General features: G+C 46.5%; 1 protein-coding gene across 3 annotated transcripts in view; it reads right to left on the reverse strand.

Moving 5' to 3' along the window:
• Pml (PML nuclear body scaffold) overlaps positions 1-16791 on the reverse strand; it is a 29813-nt gene extending 13022 nt beyond the window's left edge. For 2 of the 3 annotated variants that reach the window (XM_055622232.1, XM_055622231.1), the window contains exons 1-5: positions 16588-16777; positions 14592-15055; positions 4035-4615; positions 2962-3026; positions 121-258 (exon numbers count right to left, since the gene is read on the reverse strand). In XM_055622232.1, the coding sequence (XP_055478207.1) occupies positions 121-258; positions 2962-3026; positions 4035-4615; positions 14592-15055; positions 16588-16716 (1377 nt within the window). In that variant the 5' untranslated portion in view covers positions 16717-16777. Of the gene's footprint in view, positions 1-120; positions 259-2961; positions 3027-4034; positions 4616-14591; positions 15056-16587 lie in introns of all 3 variants that reach the window. The other variant, XM_055622233.1, reaches the window with a different exon arrangement.
• Positions 16792-17075: the final 284 nt, after the last annotated feature.

A 17075-nucleotide genomic window follows, 5' to 3' on the forward strand; every position in this document is an offset into this window, starting at 1 on the left:
CTGGGGGAGCATCCCAGAGCAATGGAGAATAGGGAAGCTCAGAGTCCCACCCAGCCACACCTCACTGTTGGCTGGAGTCTCAGTCTTTCCAGTTGAGGCAAGACTGAGCAGGGGGCTTACCTCTTTATAGGTGGGGGCTGTCATAGAGCAGGCATACACTGGCACGGGGTGCGCTCCAGGCACTGACTTCACCACAGCCACAGCTTGGGTCTGAGACAGCTCCAGGGCCTGAGCCTGTGCTCTCTGTACTTCTTTAGGCTGCAAAATCAGGCAACAGAAAGTAAGAAGTGACCAAGGACTCTGGGCTTACAACCTGCCTCAGTTGTAAGCTTCTTGGTCACAATGGAAGAAGTAGTTCTCCCCAAACCCTCCACGAGGTCACCTCCTTCTGACCTTGGGTTGCTGGTACTTAGGCACCACTTCACAGCACCCAACTCCTCAGAACATGCCTGACAACCAGCCTCGTTTGCACTCCTCTAGAGACAAGCTGCTTGCTTTTGGAAGCAGCACCCCGTCAGCAAAGAGAAACTCTGAGCTCCGCCTCCTATGAGCTCGCCTCTACCCCCAAGTCCACCACACAAGCTGGAATTACTTAAACCCACTGGGCCTCAGTCTCCTCCAGAATATGGGATAATAACAATTGCTTCATACAGCAATGTGGATGAAATGCACCAAATACCATCAACATGCCTGTTAGACTAGTTCAGCTGGGCATGGTGGCACATGCCTTTAATCCTAGCACTCAGGAGGCAGAGGCAGGTGGTTTGCTGTGAGCTCGAGGCTAGTCTGGTCTACAAAGTGAGTCCAGGACAGCCGAGACTACACAGAGAGACCCTCTCTTGAAAAATCAAAACCAAACCAAACAAAAACAAAAACTAGTTCTTACAGAGTCCATTAGTGAGGGTGATGAGGATGGCTAATGAATACAATACTTTGCACTGTATTTGATTTGACTACTATTCTGTGTCAGACTTGGTGGTCAGTGTTTTGTTTATCTATCACAAAATGAAACAGGAGCAGTTCCTCAAAAAGTGAAAAAGGCACCAGAGAGGTGGCTCAGAGAACTGACTGCTCTTGAAAAGGACCAGGGTTCAGTTCCCCACAACCACAGAGCAGCTCATAACCATCTATAATCACGGTTTTAGGAGATCTGATACCCTCTCCTGGTCTCTGCAGGCAGTGCACACTCATAACCATCTGTAATCACGGTTTTAGGAGATCTGATGCCCTCTCCTGGTCTCTGCAGGCAGTGCACACTCATAACCATCTGTAATCACGGTTTTAGGAGATTCGATGCCCTCTCCTGGTCTCTGCAGGCAGTGCACACATACGGTACACTTACATGCAGGCAAAACATTCATACACATACAACGAAAGTAAATAAATCTCTTTTTAAAGTGAAAGAATTACCACATGGCTTACCAAGTCTCCTCCTAGGTACTAGCTCAAAAGGACCAAAGGTAAATGCTCAAATGCAAACTTGTACATGGGTCTGGGCAGGCAGTTCAGGGGTAAAGCACGTACCAAGCCCTGGATTCGATCTTCAGAACAGGACCAAAATGTTTAACCATGTTATCTTTGCCTTTATGGTTCTGCAGTTGCTGGCATATAAAAGGCTCTCATTCTGCTTAGGCCTGGAAGACCCAATAGGGAAGGCTGGGTGCCTCTGCTTCTGTTCTCACAACATACCACTGACCAGCATTGAAGAAGCAAAGAATAATAAGGGGGAAAGTCACACTGATTTATAGTTGTCTTAGAGTTTTAAAATCATAAATACTTTCCCTCCTGGGCAGTGCTGTGAGGGCCAGAGCTGCCTTTCTTGGCAGGACCGACGATGCAGCCATATTTCCCATAAGGGAGGTCTGTTTTCCCCTTGCATAGCCTTTGCTCCCACACACTGCTACCCACTTCTTTCCTGAGTCCTATCCGCAGCCCCCAGGTGGTCACTACAGGAAAAAGCAGAACATTCTGTAAAGAAGAGCACTGCCCAAGTTCAAGGTCAAACTGCTTCACAGCTGAGTCTCTTTGGGTCTTAACTACATCCCTGAAAGAGGATTTTGACTCCATGCTCTCTTGCAGCTCTAAAATTCTCAAAGTCCTGCCTCTCTCCTATATAGGGAAACCTTTCCCTATATAGCCCACAGCAATCTCTTTCCCATGGGTCTAGGCAAAGCTAGAAAGGCTTAACACCCTTGCTGCCCACCGGGAGATCTGCTTGTTCTGGGCCCATGTCTTGACATGCAGCCACACACAACAGAGTGACCAGGCTGGGTAGGGGAAAGATGCCAGGTGCAGGAAGGAACTGAGAGAGCATATCCTACTTCAGGGGTGCCATGCCTATAAGTGTTGGTGGGGGACAATGGAAAGGACATCTGTGCATTTCTACCCTAGGAAGCACTAAGTCAGAGCAATCAGAGCAGGGGGTACCACCTCAAGAAGAATGAACTTCCTATCTCCAAAGGTGCGTGCTTGAAAGTCACTCACTCAAGGGTGCAGCAGAGGAAACGCCAACATGAGATTACCTAAGGATGTCTTCTAACCCTGAGAAACTGTATTTGCAGTGTACATGATGGCTCTGCAATCTATGGGATTGAGCTCTGACTCCGAGCCTTGTAGTCCAAGAACCATGTAGGTCACGGTGGAGGTCCACCTATGCCAACCACAAAAAAACGGCTCAGACATTTAGGGTGAGCTTCAGGGATACCCAGTGTCACATGTCACAGGGTCACTGCTTACATTCACTTCCTTCACCTTGGAGCTGACCCCTCCTGAACTGGCTCATGGCCCATCAAGAGCTACCTGGGCATTTTGACCCTGCGCCAGCCAGCCAACCCTTCCTTAACACCCTCTTCCTGAGAGCTCCAGCCCAGCCACTCACTGTCCTCTCTCAGGCACTCTCCCTGTAGCCACATGACCTCAGAACTCCCAACCACCTCTCATCACACATCAAACCCCTCTCACCTGCTCAAGGTCAAAAGAGTCCACGGGAGTGCTGGCTGCCTCTGGGCTGGCTCTCCTGGCTACAGCTGTATCCAGGAAAAAAACAGAGAGAGCACAAGGGTACTCTAGTAAGGAGAATTCTGGGCTGGGACAGTGACAGGGAGGAGGTCCTTGTTGCTTTTCTTGGGTATTCATTATTGAGCACATCTCCACAGAGGGGCTGGATACCTTTGGCTTTAAATCCCAAATTCATATCTTTTCATCTCTGGGGAATCTGCCTAGATGGGGAAGATCCAAGTCTATCTCCATTCTAGAACCATCCTTTTATGAGCCCACCATTCATAAGGTCGAGGAGGGAGACCTCCATCCTCAGAAGCTGCCAGGAGCAATAGGGGCACCTCTCAATAGCTGGACAGAGCTAACCTTCCAGCATAAAGACATAAACAAAAGCCCTGGAGGTGTACACGAGCACGCACGGTCTTTGTTTGGAAAGGCCCTCGATGCCACCAGCTCATTCAGGACACAGCCCTGGATTTTGATTGAGAGCCAAGCATGTCTCTAGCTATGTGGAGTGGCCCAGGATCCTCTCCCAGTTGGACAAGACAACTTTTGAGGTCAGGGAGTGGCCTACCAGAGCCCAGTACCAGAGGCTCTAAGACCTGAAGGTTGTCCGTTGGCTGCTTGGTCCAAGGGGAATTCTGACCAAGTACCTCATGGCTAGGCTTTCCCAGCCACCTCCTCTCCTAACCTTACATCCCAGTTGACTTCTCTCTTCCTGGACATGGGGTGGGGGTGGGGGGCTTAAGAGACTCCTAGAGTGGGCTGCAATGATACCACATCCGGTTCTCAGCCCAGTTCTGCATCTTCTCAGTTTCCACATGCTCCCTGAAGTCACATCTACTCCAGTCTTCTTACAAGTTAGCAAAGTGCCTCCTCCGGGTGCCTGCCACACTGGATCAGCATATCCTCCTCTTCTGCCTTCTGGATCCTAAGACCTGATGCTCGTCTTTCACCTCTCTTTTCTGTTTCACCTTCCCCGGGGGGCCGCTTTAAGTGACAAACCAGCTGCCTATGAGTGTGGCCTCAGCACTTACCAGTCTTCCGGGCGATGCACGAGATGAGGTCCTGCAGGCACGTCTTAAACTCCTCGAAGCCACTGGTGCGCAGCTGCACTTTCTGGTTCTGGGGCTCCTCCTGGCGCAGGCGGCGGAGCGCCTCTCGCAGGAAACAGTGCATGTCTAGCACCTCCTGGTCAGAGGCATAGAGCTTCATTCTCTCGACCAGCGCCCCGCCAGTGCGGATGCGCTGCAGCACCGCTTCCAGGCGGCCCAGCTGACCGGCTATCTCCTGGTAGTCGCGCTGGTATCGCGCATTTACAGCCTCGAGCAGCTCTTGCTCCTGTGCCTGCACATGCTCTACTACCTGGCGCACGCGCGCACGGATCCGCGCCTCGGTGTCTGCGCGTGCGTGGTCCAGCTGGCCTATGGCTGAGCGCATCTGTGCGTAAGCATCGTCGAAGGTCTTGTCCTGTTCCTGTAGCTCCTGAATCATGGTGCCCAGCTCCTCATGCCGCTGCTCGATCTCCTCACCAATTTCGCAATGGAGATTGCTGTGGCCGCGGTCCAGGTGCGCGCATGCGCAACACAAAGGCTTGGCGCAGCCTCTGCAGTAGATGCTGCGGACACATAAGACCCACATGCTGTTTCTCAGCTTATGCTTTTCCCACTCAGTGCCTATGGTTATGGTACTAGATCTAACCATAAAATACCACATGGTAAAAAGATACTACAGGACCAGCCAGATGGTTCACTGAGTCAAGGTGCTCGCAGCACCTGAGTTTGATCCCCAGAACCTTTAGGGTGGAAGGAGACAACCGATGTCTGCAAGCTGTCCTCTGACCTCTACACGTGTGCCATAGCACATGTGCGCCCACACATATACACACATAAAAAAAGGGTTAAAAAACCCACCACAGCAACAACTCCTCCACCCATGCAGTAATGCAGACGCATACGAAAAGCAATAACCACTGTCCACCGCTTCTTAACATGCCCTAACCCTAGCTCTGACCCTTCCCTGCCCACTCAGGCCCCGGGTGCGCATGGTATGGCTTCTTCCACACTCAAAGTGAGGCACCTGAGACGCGTGCCACTCCACCTCTGCAAGCACTGGCCAGGTACTTTTATTATTCTCTTTCACGGGTGAAGAAACGCAGCTACAATCACCTGGTCACTTCCTCCTCCAATCTTTCATTCAGGACATTCCTTTAGGTCCATAGGGACAAACCTAGTGTATTCTTTTTAATAGCTCCATTACAGCTACATGGACAATTGTGTAGTTCAACAGGCTCCCTATTAGCAAACACTCATCAGATTTCCTATTTGTGCAACTTTCTTTCTTTCTTCTCTCTTTTATTTTTTGACTGACATGAACAGTGATCTAATAGCATAACATCCACGTTGAGCAGCCTAATGTATGGATAAAATGTATTTCTCTCTATGAAATAGGGCACAAATAATATATTGCTAGACCAAAGATTGTATATCTCTTAATGTTTTATGCACATAAAATATTAATTATTAGTAAGTATGTAATATCATGATTATGATAATTAGTTGTATGTTTCCAGTTCTACAATGTACATCACAGCACCATGGTGTACATGATAAATATATATATATAATTTTATTAGTCAATTTAATATGCATATAGGCCAACAGACTTCCACAGAATTTACTGTAATCATTCTAGCTAGTTTTTAAATACGTTACAAGGTAAAGGGACTTTAAAATGTATGATTAAATTAAGGATCTTGAGATTATAGGAATTGCAGAGATGGCTCAGCGGCTCAGAGCTCAGCGGTTCTTGCAGCGGTCCGCAGTTTGATTCCCAGCACCTACATGGCAGCTCACAACCGGCTGTAACTCCGGTTCCAGGAGATCTGATGCTCTCTTATGTCTCTTATGGTCCCAAGTACACATGTGGCTCACATACATATATCCAGGCAAAACACATAAAATAAACAAACCAGTCTTTAAAGGTGTTTAAAAAGAATTAAAACTGAGAGATTATTCTGAATTATCTGGGTGTTAGCTCAAGAGTTGTAATAAAAGAAGGGAGGTGGGCGAGTGATGTGCTCTCTCCGGCTTCGGACAACATGTCTGAAGGAGCATGGGCAGCACAGAAGCAGGAAAATGGATTGTCTCCAAGAGTCTGCCAAGGAAGCCAAACTGTGCTGCAACTTTAACTTAACCTCAGACCCATTTCAAATGTCTGGAGTCCAGAGGGGCAAGATAAGGGACCTGGCTGAATGAGTGAGCTCTGTCTCAAAAAATAAACTGGAGAGCAACAGAGAAGATTCTAACATCAGCTTCCAGTTTACAAACACACACACAACCATGCAAACATACAGTCACGTACACATACGCACAGTCACACATGCATAGCCACACACAAAGACACACACGCATGCACACACACAGTTGTGCACAGAGTCACGTACACACACAGTCACGCACACAAAGAAATAAAACAAGCTTTATTCTATAGACAAGAACATTGAGTTATTTTTCTCAAATCTGATCTATTCACTAAATGAAATGACAAAATAGACTATCCAAAATAATCAGTTAAGGTCATGGGTTAAAAAGGACGGGGTGGATATTCAGTTAGAGACTAAGATAATAATGGCATGCCACTATATTCAATAAGTAACAAATCAAGACAACCAACTCTGCCATTTACTTACGCCCATCTTGAAATACCATGCTAATCTTAACAGCTTTGTGAGAATATGTTCAAAATGTAAGCTATGACATACCAGGAATTTGTTATAAAGTTCAATGACCAAAATTCATCATTAAATGTTAACAGAGCCGGGAGTGGTGGTACACGCCTTTAATCCCAGCACTTGGGAGGCAGAGACAGGTGGATCACTGTGAGTTCAAGGCCAACCTGGTCTACAAATCAAGTTCAGCACAGCTAAGACTACACAGAGAAACGCTGTCTCAAAAAACCAAAAACCAAAACCAAAAGAACAAAAAAACCCAACAACAACAAAAAATGAAAACAGAAAAATTTTAAAAAATGTTAACAGAATCTGGTGATATACGAAATAGACAGTGATTCCCTATGTGACACAAGCTATTCTGGAATTATCAAGTAAGTTATGAAAATGATTAGTATGTGGCTTTACCTGTATATGGTAGTTCTAATCTTTGTTACCCACTCAAATGATGTTAAGTAAGTTCCCTTCAAAGCATAGTGATATTGTTAGGTTATTAATAAGAGAACACTTAAAAGTAATAAAGTAAAAGGTGTAGTGTTAATGGTAGCAAAGCAAGAAAAAAGATAAGAAGGAAGAAAAGGAGAAAGAGTAATGTAGGAAAACACCACTGAAATAAACAGAAGTTTCAGATTGTTCCAGAATAATCTGATACAAAATGCTCACCATCAAGAGAGCTTGGATGTCTTAGTTAGGTTTCTATTGCTGTGATGAAACACCATGACTAAAGCAACTTGGGGAGGAAAGGGTTTATTTGGCTTACACTTCCACAGCACTGTTCATCACTGAAGGAAGTCAGGACAGGAGCTCAAGCAGGGCAGGAACCGGGAGGCAGTAGCTGATACAGAGACCATGGAGGATGCTGCTTACTGTGATCCTCATGGCTTGCTCTGCCTGCCTCCTTATAGAACACAGGACCACCAGCCTGGGTTGGTCTGGGTTCACAATGGACTGGGCCCTCCCACACTGATCACTAATTAAGAAAATGTCCTACAGGCTTGCCCACAGCCCAATGTCACAGACACATTTTCCCAGCTGAGGCTCCCTCCTCTCCAGTGACTCCAGTTTGGGTCAAGTTAACATATTAGCCAGCACACTGGTTAACTAACAATTTCCAAGAATAAGAAACATCTTTGGGCACGAAGGCAGAAAAGGGGATGCTGGGGAGATGGCTCAGTGCTTGCTGTACAAGCATGGGGACCTGAGTTTGGATCCTCAGAACCTGTGTAAAAAGGTTGGTATAAGAGTGAATAGACAGGATGAGCGCCATGATCAGACAGACCACACCTCAAAAAGTAAGGTGAAGATCAAAAGAAGACAGCCAGTGTCAACCTCTGCCTCCATACGTACATGTATGAGCACGCTCACCCACACAACCATGTAATCTGCACGTATGTTCACTCACACATACATTTTCTCACACACACAGAGAGAGAGAGAGGACACAGATTGGAGATCAGAGGACAACTTGCAGGAGACATTTCTGTCTTTCTACCACGTGGCCTCTGGGATCAAGTCATCAGCCTTGGGGGCAAGTGATCTTACCACTGGGTCATCTTGCCAGCCCTTCTAATAATTTTTTTAAGATTTATTTATTATTTATACATTATTATGCTTGCATCTATGCCTGCATACCAGAAGAGAGCACCAGATCTCATTATAGATGGTTATGAACCACCATGTGGTTGCTGGGAATTGAACCTAGGACCTTTGAAAGAACAGCTCGTGCTCTTTAACCTCTGAGCCATCTCTCCAGCCCTCTAATAATTTTTTTCTTTTTTTTTTTTTTTTTTTTTTTTGGTAAGCTTGGAGGAATCTTTTTGGAAGGTTGGTCTTTCTTTCTTTGTCTTCCTTTTTTGGTGACTGGAGGTTGAAGCCACACCCTCATGCAACTCAGCCGATACTCCACCACTGAGCTACATCTCCAGCCCCCACACATACTTTGAATTTGCAAGTCTAATTTGTTTTTCTGTTAAATTCAAGAAAAAAGAAACTTTACGTTGCTTTAGTGGCCTGCTTCCTTTGAACAGTGCAGTTCTAAAGGAAAACACACCCTGGGTTCTAGACAAGCAACCTGCAGGACCCTTCTGCTAGCTACAGGCCAGAGGACGAGAGAGGCCACACTGTGCGGTCAAGAGTACTTCATTCTGTCCTGTCCTGGGGTGGGACTTCCCTCCTTCAAGTCAGCTCTATGAACTACCTGACTTCCGATTTCAGTCTCCTTTGGGCAGTGGAAACCGTCTTAGCTGAGGGTCAGGGATAGAGAGAACATCTCAGAAAATGGGCGGATGCCGTACTGTGGGAGGAAGGAAGGTAGAATCAAATCCAACACCCCATTCTGCAACTCCACTGGAAAGGGCTCCTAGGAGTCTGGGTGCTTTACCCGATGCCAGCTACAGTCCTGTCCTTTGCCCTCATTTCTGCCCATACCTGGCACTTTATTTTCTTTGATTCCTTTGCAGTAGCCACTTTTCTGAGATACAGTAAAGGCATTTTCCCTTCCTGACAACAGTATGGAATCGGCCTTCCTTTTAGGGAGGATACAGCCACAACTCTGGCACAGGCCAAACTGAGTTAGCCCCTAGCATTCTGAGCAGCTTTTCAAGGAGATAATTTGACCCACTGGAGAGAATACTCAGCTTTGAGTTTGTGCGACAATTTCTTGTTCCCACCCCCCAGGACTCAAGGTTAGCTTTATGTAACCTCCTTAGCACTTGCAATTCTCTAGCAGCCCTGAGGAGAGAGGCTTTTGTAGATAGAGTGGCCTTGGCAGAAAGCTAGGCCACAGAAATGCAAAGCCTTCCTGTTGTGACAGGATCTATTAGGCCCAGGTCAGGTGCCTGACCACCTTCCTGGCTTAAACAGGCTATCAATCATTTTACACTCCAGAACATAGTTAAACATTTCTCTCTCGTTTTTACAAATTGCTTTTCATGAAAGTCACAGAGATCAACATACCTCTCCAAAGTATGAAGTAAAGACTGTCTCTTTTTATCAAGGCTCCCTAATCCCTTCATAATCAGTGCCCATCATGAAGTAAACTGTTGCCGCCCTAATTGATTGTTCAGTGGGTGCACAGACAGACAGACAGAGGTGGTTCCAGTCAGCTTCATTTTATGAGTTAGGAATCAATGAGAAAAGTCTGTTAACATTAAGTCTCACTGTTAACCACTCTTTTACGCCTTCCAGGGGATCACGCCTCATCCCTGAGCAGCTAAACCCAGAGCTGCAGAGGAGCAATCAGTCTTTTCAGGGACTTACCCCCCAGCCCTAATCCTGCCTTGAATTATTTTAAATTCTGTTTTTTTTCCTCTGAAACATCACAAGGCCAGGTGTGTAGGGGAATATCTTTTATACACACAACAGCCTACCAAATGGACTGTGGCTATTACTGGGTCTGAAACCAAGTCTCCTGGCTAAGCGTGTTTGAAAACCGAGAGAGGAGTCATTTGCTATCCTTTCTGTTATGTTGTCTAGTCACTGGCAGCAGCCTTTCTTCTGCGATGTGGCGGTGCTTCTTCCTGGCCAGAAATCAGTCTTAGTACCACCACTGAGCCCCAGGAAGATGCAATGCACTAAAACTTTCATAGAGACGGGTGGGTTGTTGGTTAGTAAGGGTGGGAACAGGCAGGGCTAGGAAGGAAGTGGCAGCAAGGCATCCAGGGTGCAAAGCTGAGGTAGATTCTGCCTGAGGGTTAATTCCGACCAGACAGGTGGATGTCTCCTTCAGGTCTGTAGCCTGGCACCTGGCTTGCCCGCTACAGTTGCCATGCTAAGCGGAACCACCAGCACGTGCCCCTTTAACAGCAGGCAGCTCTTCCAGGCTTTGTCACAGCTTTGCCGCCTGGAGCTGCCTTTCTGTCACCTGTTGCCAGCCATTCCAGCTTCTCATCTTGGAGACTTTCCCCTGGTCTTCTGATCCCATCGCTCCTCTTTAATTTGATTAATAAGTCTTTTATTTTCTCCATACAGTTATAGTAACCTCCCATTGACTTTGATGGCCCTGGATGAATTCCCATCCCCCAACCCACCAAACTTTAGGCTCTGACATCCAACTACAGAGATCCCTAGATCCCTGTCACTGAAAGGCCTCTCGGGTGAGCCTCTGGTCCTACGGGCTCTGACAGTGTGAGACCAGTCTTTCGCCTCCCCTCCTTCTCCCACAGACCTCAATTTTTCTCAAACTAAGATGGATTTCTGGCCAGGAAGGAGCACCACCACATGGCAGAAAAATAGGCTGCTGCCAGCGGTTGGACAACATAACAGAAAGGATAGCAAATGACTCCTTTCTCAGTTTTTGAATGCACTTACCTGGGAGACTTGGTATCAGACCCAGTAATAGCCACAGTCTATTTGGTAGGATGCTGTGAGTATAAGAGATTCCCCCCCACACCTGGCCTTGTGATGTTTCAGAGAAAAAACAGAGAATGTGAAATGACTCAGGGCAGAAAGGGGCTTCCTCTCCCCTCCAGATTCTACACTTTGGTTTCTGAACATATCAGACATATGGCAATAAGTCCTGTCAAAATCTTTATGAACAAGGGTGAAAGAAAAGCAAGAATGCAGCTAAATGAATAAATATTGGCCTTACAGCTGCCAACTGCCCACTTGAGATAAGAACCAGAGTGCAAGGAGAGGATCAAGCCATGAGTTCAAGCACTGTGTTGTCTCATTAACACTACAGCGATTCAATGACAAGACATGAATGTATGCATGAAAAAAAGGAACAAGCTGAGCGGGTTGAATGTTCTGGAAAGTGTGAAATAAACTCACAATCTCAATTGGTTATCGTGGCAAACGCCTTAATCTCAGCATTCAGTCGGCAGGGGCAAGTGGATCTCTGTGAGTTTGAGGCCAGCACAGTGTACAAAGCAAGTCCAGGACAGCCAGGCTGCATAGAGAAACCCTGTCTCAAAAACAAACAAACAAACAAAGAATCATAACTTCTCACAAGCCCACCTGTCTGACCCCAGCTCATCTTTCTTGTCTCTGTATAGTGCAATTTCTAAAGCTCACACGAAGTGCTCTACCTTGCACACGAAGCCTTCCTCCTTCTGACCTTTCTCTTTCCTTTCACAGGGGGTGGGCACTGCTAATCTAAGTCAACGAGATACTCTCTTGGAAGTTTCCCCCTGTCCATCCAGGCTGCGCAGGTGCTTTTCCACAATCTTCCCACACATTAGCTATCAGCGTCCTGAGCAGGTGACACTGTCAAGCAAACATAACAGAAGGGACGGTGTAAGCACAGCCACTGTGAAAACTCAGTTAGATGGTTAGTGAGACCTTGTAACTCTGCTAACTTTGCTGCTCACTGTTGGTTCGGTTTGTCCGCCCCAGATAGCCAAGAAGGCAAGGCTAGATCTGTTTGAACTCCTGCTCCCCCGTCAATACTTGAGAGAGAACATGGCACGCTACAGGCAGGCGTGACGTGATGGTGAGCTGAAACAGTCCACTCGCAGGCAGGGTGAGTAATGCCAATGACTTGAAAGCAGACCCCAACCTCATTTAAAGCCTCCTTTTGTGCTGCTTCCCAGCCTGAGCTACTTGTCAGCTCAATGACAGAGGCCAGGGTGGTTTATTTTGACTTGTGGCCAGAGGGAAATTGTGGGTTATTTATGGTGCTAAGGTTGGTGAAAAAAATAACGAGCTTTTCCATGACCACCAGTTGAAAACAAAAACAAACAAACAAAAAATAGCAACCCAAGACAGTGACAAAGGAACAACAGCCAAAATTGTCCCCTGGCCTCCATGCTCAAGAGCACACAAGCATACAGTCCATATTGTACCTGTACAGACTTTTTAATCATTACTTCCAATATTAAAGTATGAAAATTATTTATATAATATTTATATTTTTTAGCATTATAAGCCTTTTTTAAACCTGTTTTTTGTTGTTTTTAATATATTTTTTTTATTTATACAGTATTCTGTCTGCATGTGTGTCTGTAGAACAGAAGAGGGCACCAGGTCGAATTATAGGTGGTTATGAGTCACCTTGTGGTTGCTGGGAATTGAACTCAGAACCTTTGGGAAGAGCAGCCAGTGCTCTTAACCTTTGAGCCATCTCTCCAGCCCACCTTTTTTTTTTTTTTTAAAGACAGGGTCTCTCTCTGTTGCACTGGCTGACCTGGAACTTGCTATGTAGACTAGACTGTACTCAAACTCACAAAAGAATTGCCTGCCTCTGGCACCTCAGTGCTGGTATCAAATGCATCCTGGATTATGAGTAATCTTGAAGTGGTTTGGAGTTTGCAGGTAGATGAGCACTTCTCTGGGGGGTTGGGAAAATCAATCACCCCCTTGGTTATGATGGAGGCCTGCATTATCATGATTAAATAAATGAAAGATTACAAATTAAAGAGATTACTATAAAACAGACAGCAAAACCTAACGCAAAAAACATACACACTGCAACCTAAACTGATTACACTTCCTGTTACAGAGAATAGCCTAATTAAAATATCTCAAAATGTAACCCAGCTAAGGAATAAAATTAATAGTATATCATGATCTGAGTTGAGTTTCTCTTCTAAGGCCCAAAATCCAGTTCAAAGAAAAGACTGATTTAATTTATCATACAAAAAGACCACAGAACATATAAGCGATTATTTTTAACATAGGCTTGAGTTCTTCCTTTGAGAGATTCAAAGTCATACACTGAGAAAGAGAGAGAGAGAGAAAGAGAGAGATTTGATTGCCTAAAACTAAAGAGTTATTTTAAATATAATACACAATACCACACACTAAGTGAAATAATACCACAACAGATTCTTACAGAGGACCAACTCTTCAAAGGAAATTAAAACAAGGATCTGAACAGGCAATTCACAAAGAAAGGAACACAAGGGCCAATAAACAGACAGAAAAGCCATTTGATCTTAACAGTCCATAATGAAATGCAAATTAAGCAGCAATATATGCTGCAGAGGAACCCAGCAAGGGACCAGCAAGCATTCTCCTTGTGAGAATCTGGAAGGAAGCGCCTGTAGTCCAGAGTTAGTAGGTTAAGGGGTATCCCAAATGAGGAAACGCTTTCTGATGCCTTTGATTTCTTAGAAGCTATTAGCCCCTACTAGGAAAAGCTGTATGCAAGCGATCTATTTCTGAGTGGGCAGAAGTTTGTCTGTCATATACTACTTTATTGGCTAAAAGGGAGGAAGCAAGCCCTTATAAGGTTACCCGACCTGCATGTATATTCACAAAGAAACTTAGAGAGGAAGCATTCAAAATTAGTAACTGCAGCTGCCCTCTGTGGGGGAAGGAAAGTGTTGAAAACCAAGCAGATGGGAATGGAATGGAGACAGCACTCTCTTTTATTTAGCATAAATTTGTTTGTGAGCCTTATAAATATATTCCCTATATAAACATGAAATTAAAATATGCTGCTTAACAAAAATAATTTTAAATGAATTCCTTTTTTCTTTTTCTTTGTTCTTTCATGTGAACACTTTCTGATACCACTCGCCCATGCTATAGTTTGGACTTTTCAAACACTATTTACCTGCCCTTTCTCCTAACACCCAGTCATGGGGCCCCCGGAGGAAGAGTCCACGCCTATGACATCTAAAGTACTGTGGTGACTGAACTAAAACGTACTGTTTCTTCACCTCACTTGCAATGGCACTCTGACTTTTTTTTATCCTAAAGACATACTAGGGAGGGAGGGGCACCCTCGGGATGCAAAGTAAATAAACTAATATAAAAAAATTTAAAAAGACATACTAGAAAAGGGATCAAGGATGATTTGCAGCTTTGTATATTTCTGGGGGTGAGGGGGTATTAGAAACCACTACAAGCCAGCGGAACCCATTTCGAGCGATAGGTTCTCTAAAGCTCCCACCCCCTGGCTCCCGGATGCTTCACTCACTTGGTCTGCGTAGGGGTGCGGTGGCTGGAGTTGGAGCAGAAGATGTTGGACTTGCGCGTACCGTCGAGGAACTCGCGCACTGAGCTGCTGCGGAGCTCGGCCAGGGGACGGGCCTCATGCTTGAGGTACCACTGGTGTGCATCGAAGCACTTGCCGCACATGAGCTGCTCGCACTCGAAACACCAGAAGTCAGCAGACTCTTTGCAGCGCGTGCACGCAGCCTGCGCGTCCATGATCTGCCGGAACACCGCCAGGCGCCGCTGCAGGCTCTCGAAGAACACATTATCCAGGGCCTCCGCATCAGCACTGGCCGGCCCGGGCGCTTGGCAGATGGGGCACAGGAGGCCCGGCGCCTCCAGGCATCCCGAGCAGAGCGTGTGCAGGCAAGGCAGCAGCTTGGGGCACTTGGCTTGGGCCTGGCAGCCCGGGCAGCGCAGAAACTGGAATTCTTCCTTCATGGCTTGCTGGTGAACCAAGGAGGGAAATGAGGCCTAGAGAAACCGCAGAAGTCCTGTCCCCTGACTGGCCGCCCATCCCTTCAGCTGGAGGCTAGAGTGGCTAGGACCTCACATTCCATTCCAGGGAGTCGTTGGATCATGTCCTGGCTCATCAGCACCCCAGTTCCTCATCTACTCCAGCCTTGCAGCTCTCACTGCTCAATTTACAGGGAAGCTGTCTACTTCCTAGTAGGCCCTTTGCCTTCAAGGGATTCAAGTTTGGAAAAGCACGAACTTCGTTATAAAGAGCTTAGCACAGTTTGGGGGTGGTCCTCAAAACGTTATAAATAGGACTACCATATGACCAGAACTTCCACCTTTCATATATACCCCAGAAGAACCGGGGAGGAATGATCCAAGCAGATACTGCTATGCTAACGTGCCTAGCAGCACTAACCACAAAAGTCACAGGTGTCAATTAGCACAGAATGTGTCTGCGCAATATAATGAAACATCCTTTAAAAAGGGATGGAATCCTGATACATGCAAAAACATGGATGAGCCTTGGAGACGTTATGGTCAGTGACATGTGCCCGGAATAGAACGAGCAATAATGTGTGTTCCATTTACACGAGATATCAAGGCTATTTAAGTTCATAGAAACAGAAAGACGAGCTATTGTTTAAGGGCACAAAGTGCTCGGCACAGTGCTTGGCACCTGATACCCGCCCATAAGTGTTAACTAGCCTTTTTAATTCTTAGCCATGTAATGCTAACAACAAGTTATGGCAATGTGGCATTGTTTGTGCTTTTGTGAAGGGAAAAGTGAGGAAGAGGCCTGAGGTAGCTCCTTTGCAGCTAAGTATGGAAGGTTGAGGCAAAACTTCCAGGAGGACCAAGAACCAGGCTTCCTTAAGTGAAGCTATGTGAGCTCGGTTCATGCCTTTCATCCCAGCACTCAGAAGGCAGAGGCAGGTCTCTGAGTCTGAAGCCAGCCTGGTTTCCAGAGCAAGCTCCAGCCCAGTCAAGGCTACAGAGTGAGACCCTGTCTCAAAAAAGGAAAACAAACAAACAATTCCCTAAACTTCACACATATGAAGTAAAAATAAATCTATGAAAATCAAAAGAGAAAGAACCACATGAGTCGTGTTGATTTTAGCCAAGACAGCACTTTGGTCTGAGCCACATTTTGTTTGTGGTGTGTTGTATAGTTTTGCCATGTCTGGGGCATGCCTTTAGCTCCCGGCCAGGGCAAAGGGGACGGCTGGCCTTCTCCCTGGACTGTATGTGATCTTTCATCTGAGGCAGGAGCTAAATGCAAAGCTCCAGGGAGTAGGAGTGGCGCACCCCATTACAACCCAGCTATCCCCAGGGCTACCTTAACTCATCCTGGTTCCTTTTTGAATTCCATTTTATCAGTTCTACCCCTTCCCAGCCAGGACCTTGGTGTCACTTTAGGATACTAAGTCACCTTTCTATAAAGAACTCCATTCTCAACTTCCCCACCAAAGTAAACCAATAAAACCTTAACAGAACTTCATCTCTTAACCCAGTAGTACCTCCTCGGGGCTTTGGTTGTGTTCATGGTCTTCGGAAGGGTCCTCTGGAGGAGGCATGGTGGGCGTGGGGGTCAGGGCAGGGTCCTGTTGGAGGCAGGAAGATCCCGAGGATGCGGGCGCCTTCTGCATGGAGACCGGTGCAGTTTCGATTTCGGAATTGGGTCTGTGAGGGCGGGAAATGAACCTTAGACTTGAGCCAGAAAACTGAGGAGCCTGAGCTGTCCAGAGGGGAGGTGCCCGCGGAGGGCCCGCCTCCCGAGAGGAAGTGAGACAGGGCTGGGCGGGTCTAGGGGCGGAGTTCTGAAGTCAACCTTCGGGAGTTAGGCGAAGAGAAATGATGGGGAGCTGGGGAGCCACTTCGGGTGGAGCCGGAGAGGTTAGCCAAACAAGCAAATAAACGAGCCCGGCGGAGTGGCAAGGTTCTGTAGCAGAAAGATCGCTAGTTTGACCGCTCTATGAAGATCCTGCCTCGCAAACAGCGTGCACAC

Source organism: Psammomys obesus, unplaced genomic scaffold, assembly GCF_907164565.1.
Source record: "Psammomys obesus unplaced genomic scaffold, mPsaObe1.curated_primary_1811, whole genome shotgun sequence".
NCBI classification, from domain to species: domain Eukaryota; kingdom Metazoa; phylum Chordata; class Mammalia; order Rodentia; family Muridae; genus Psammomys; species Psammomys obesus.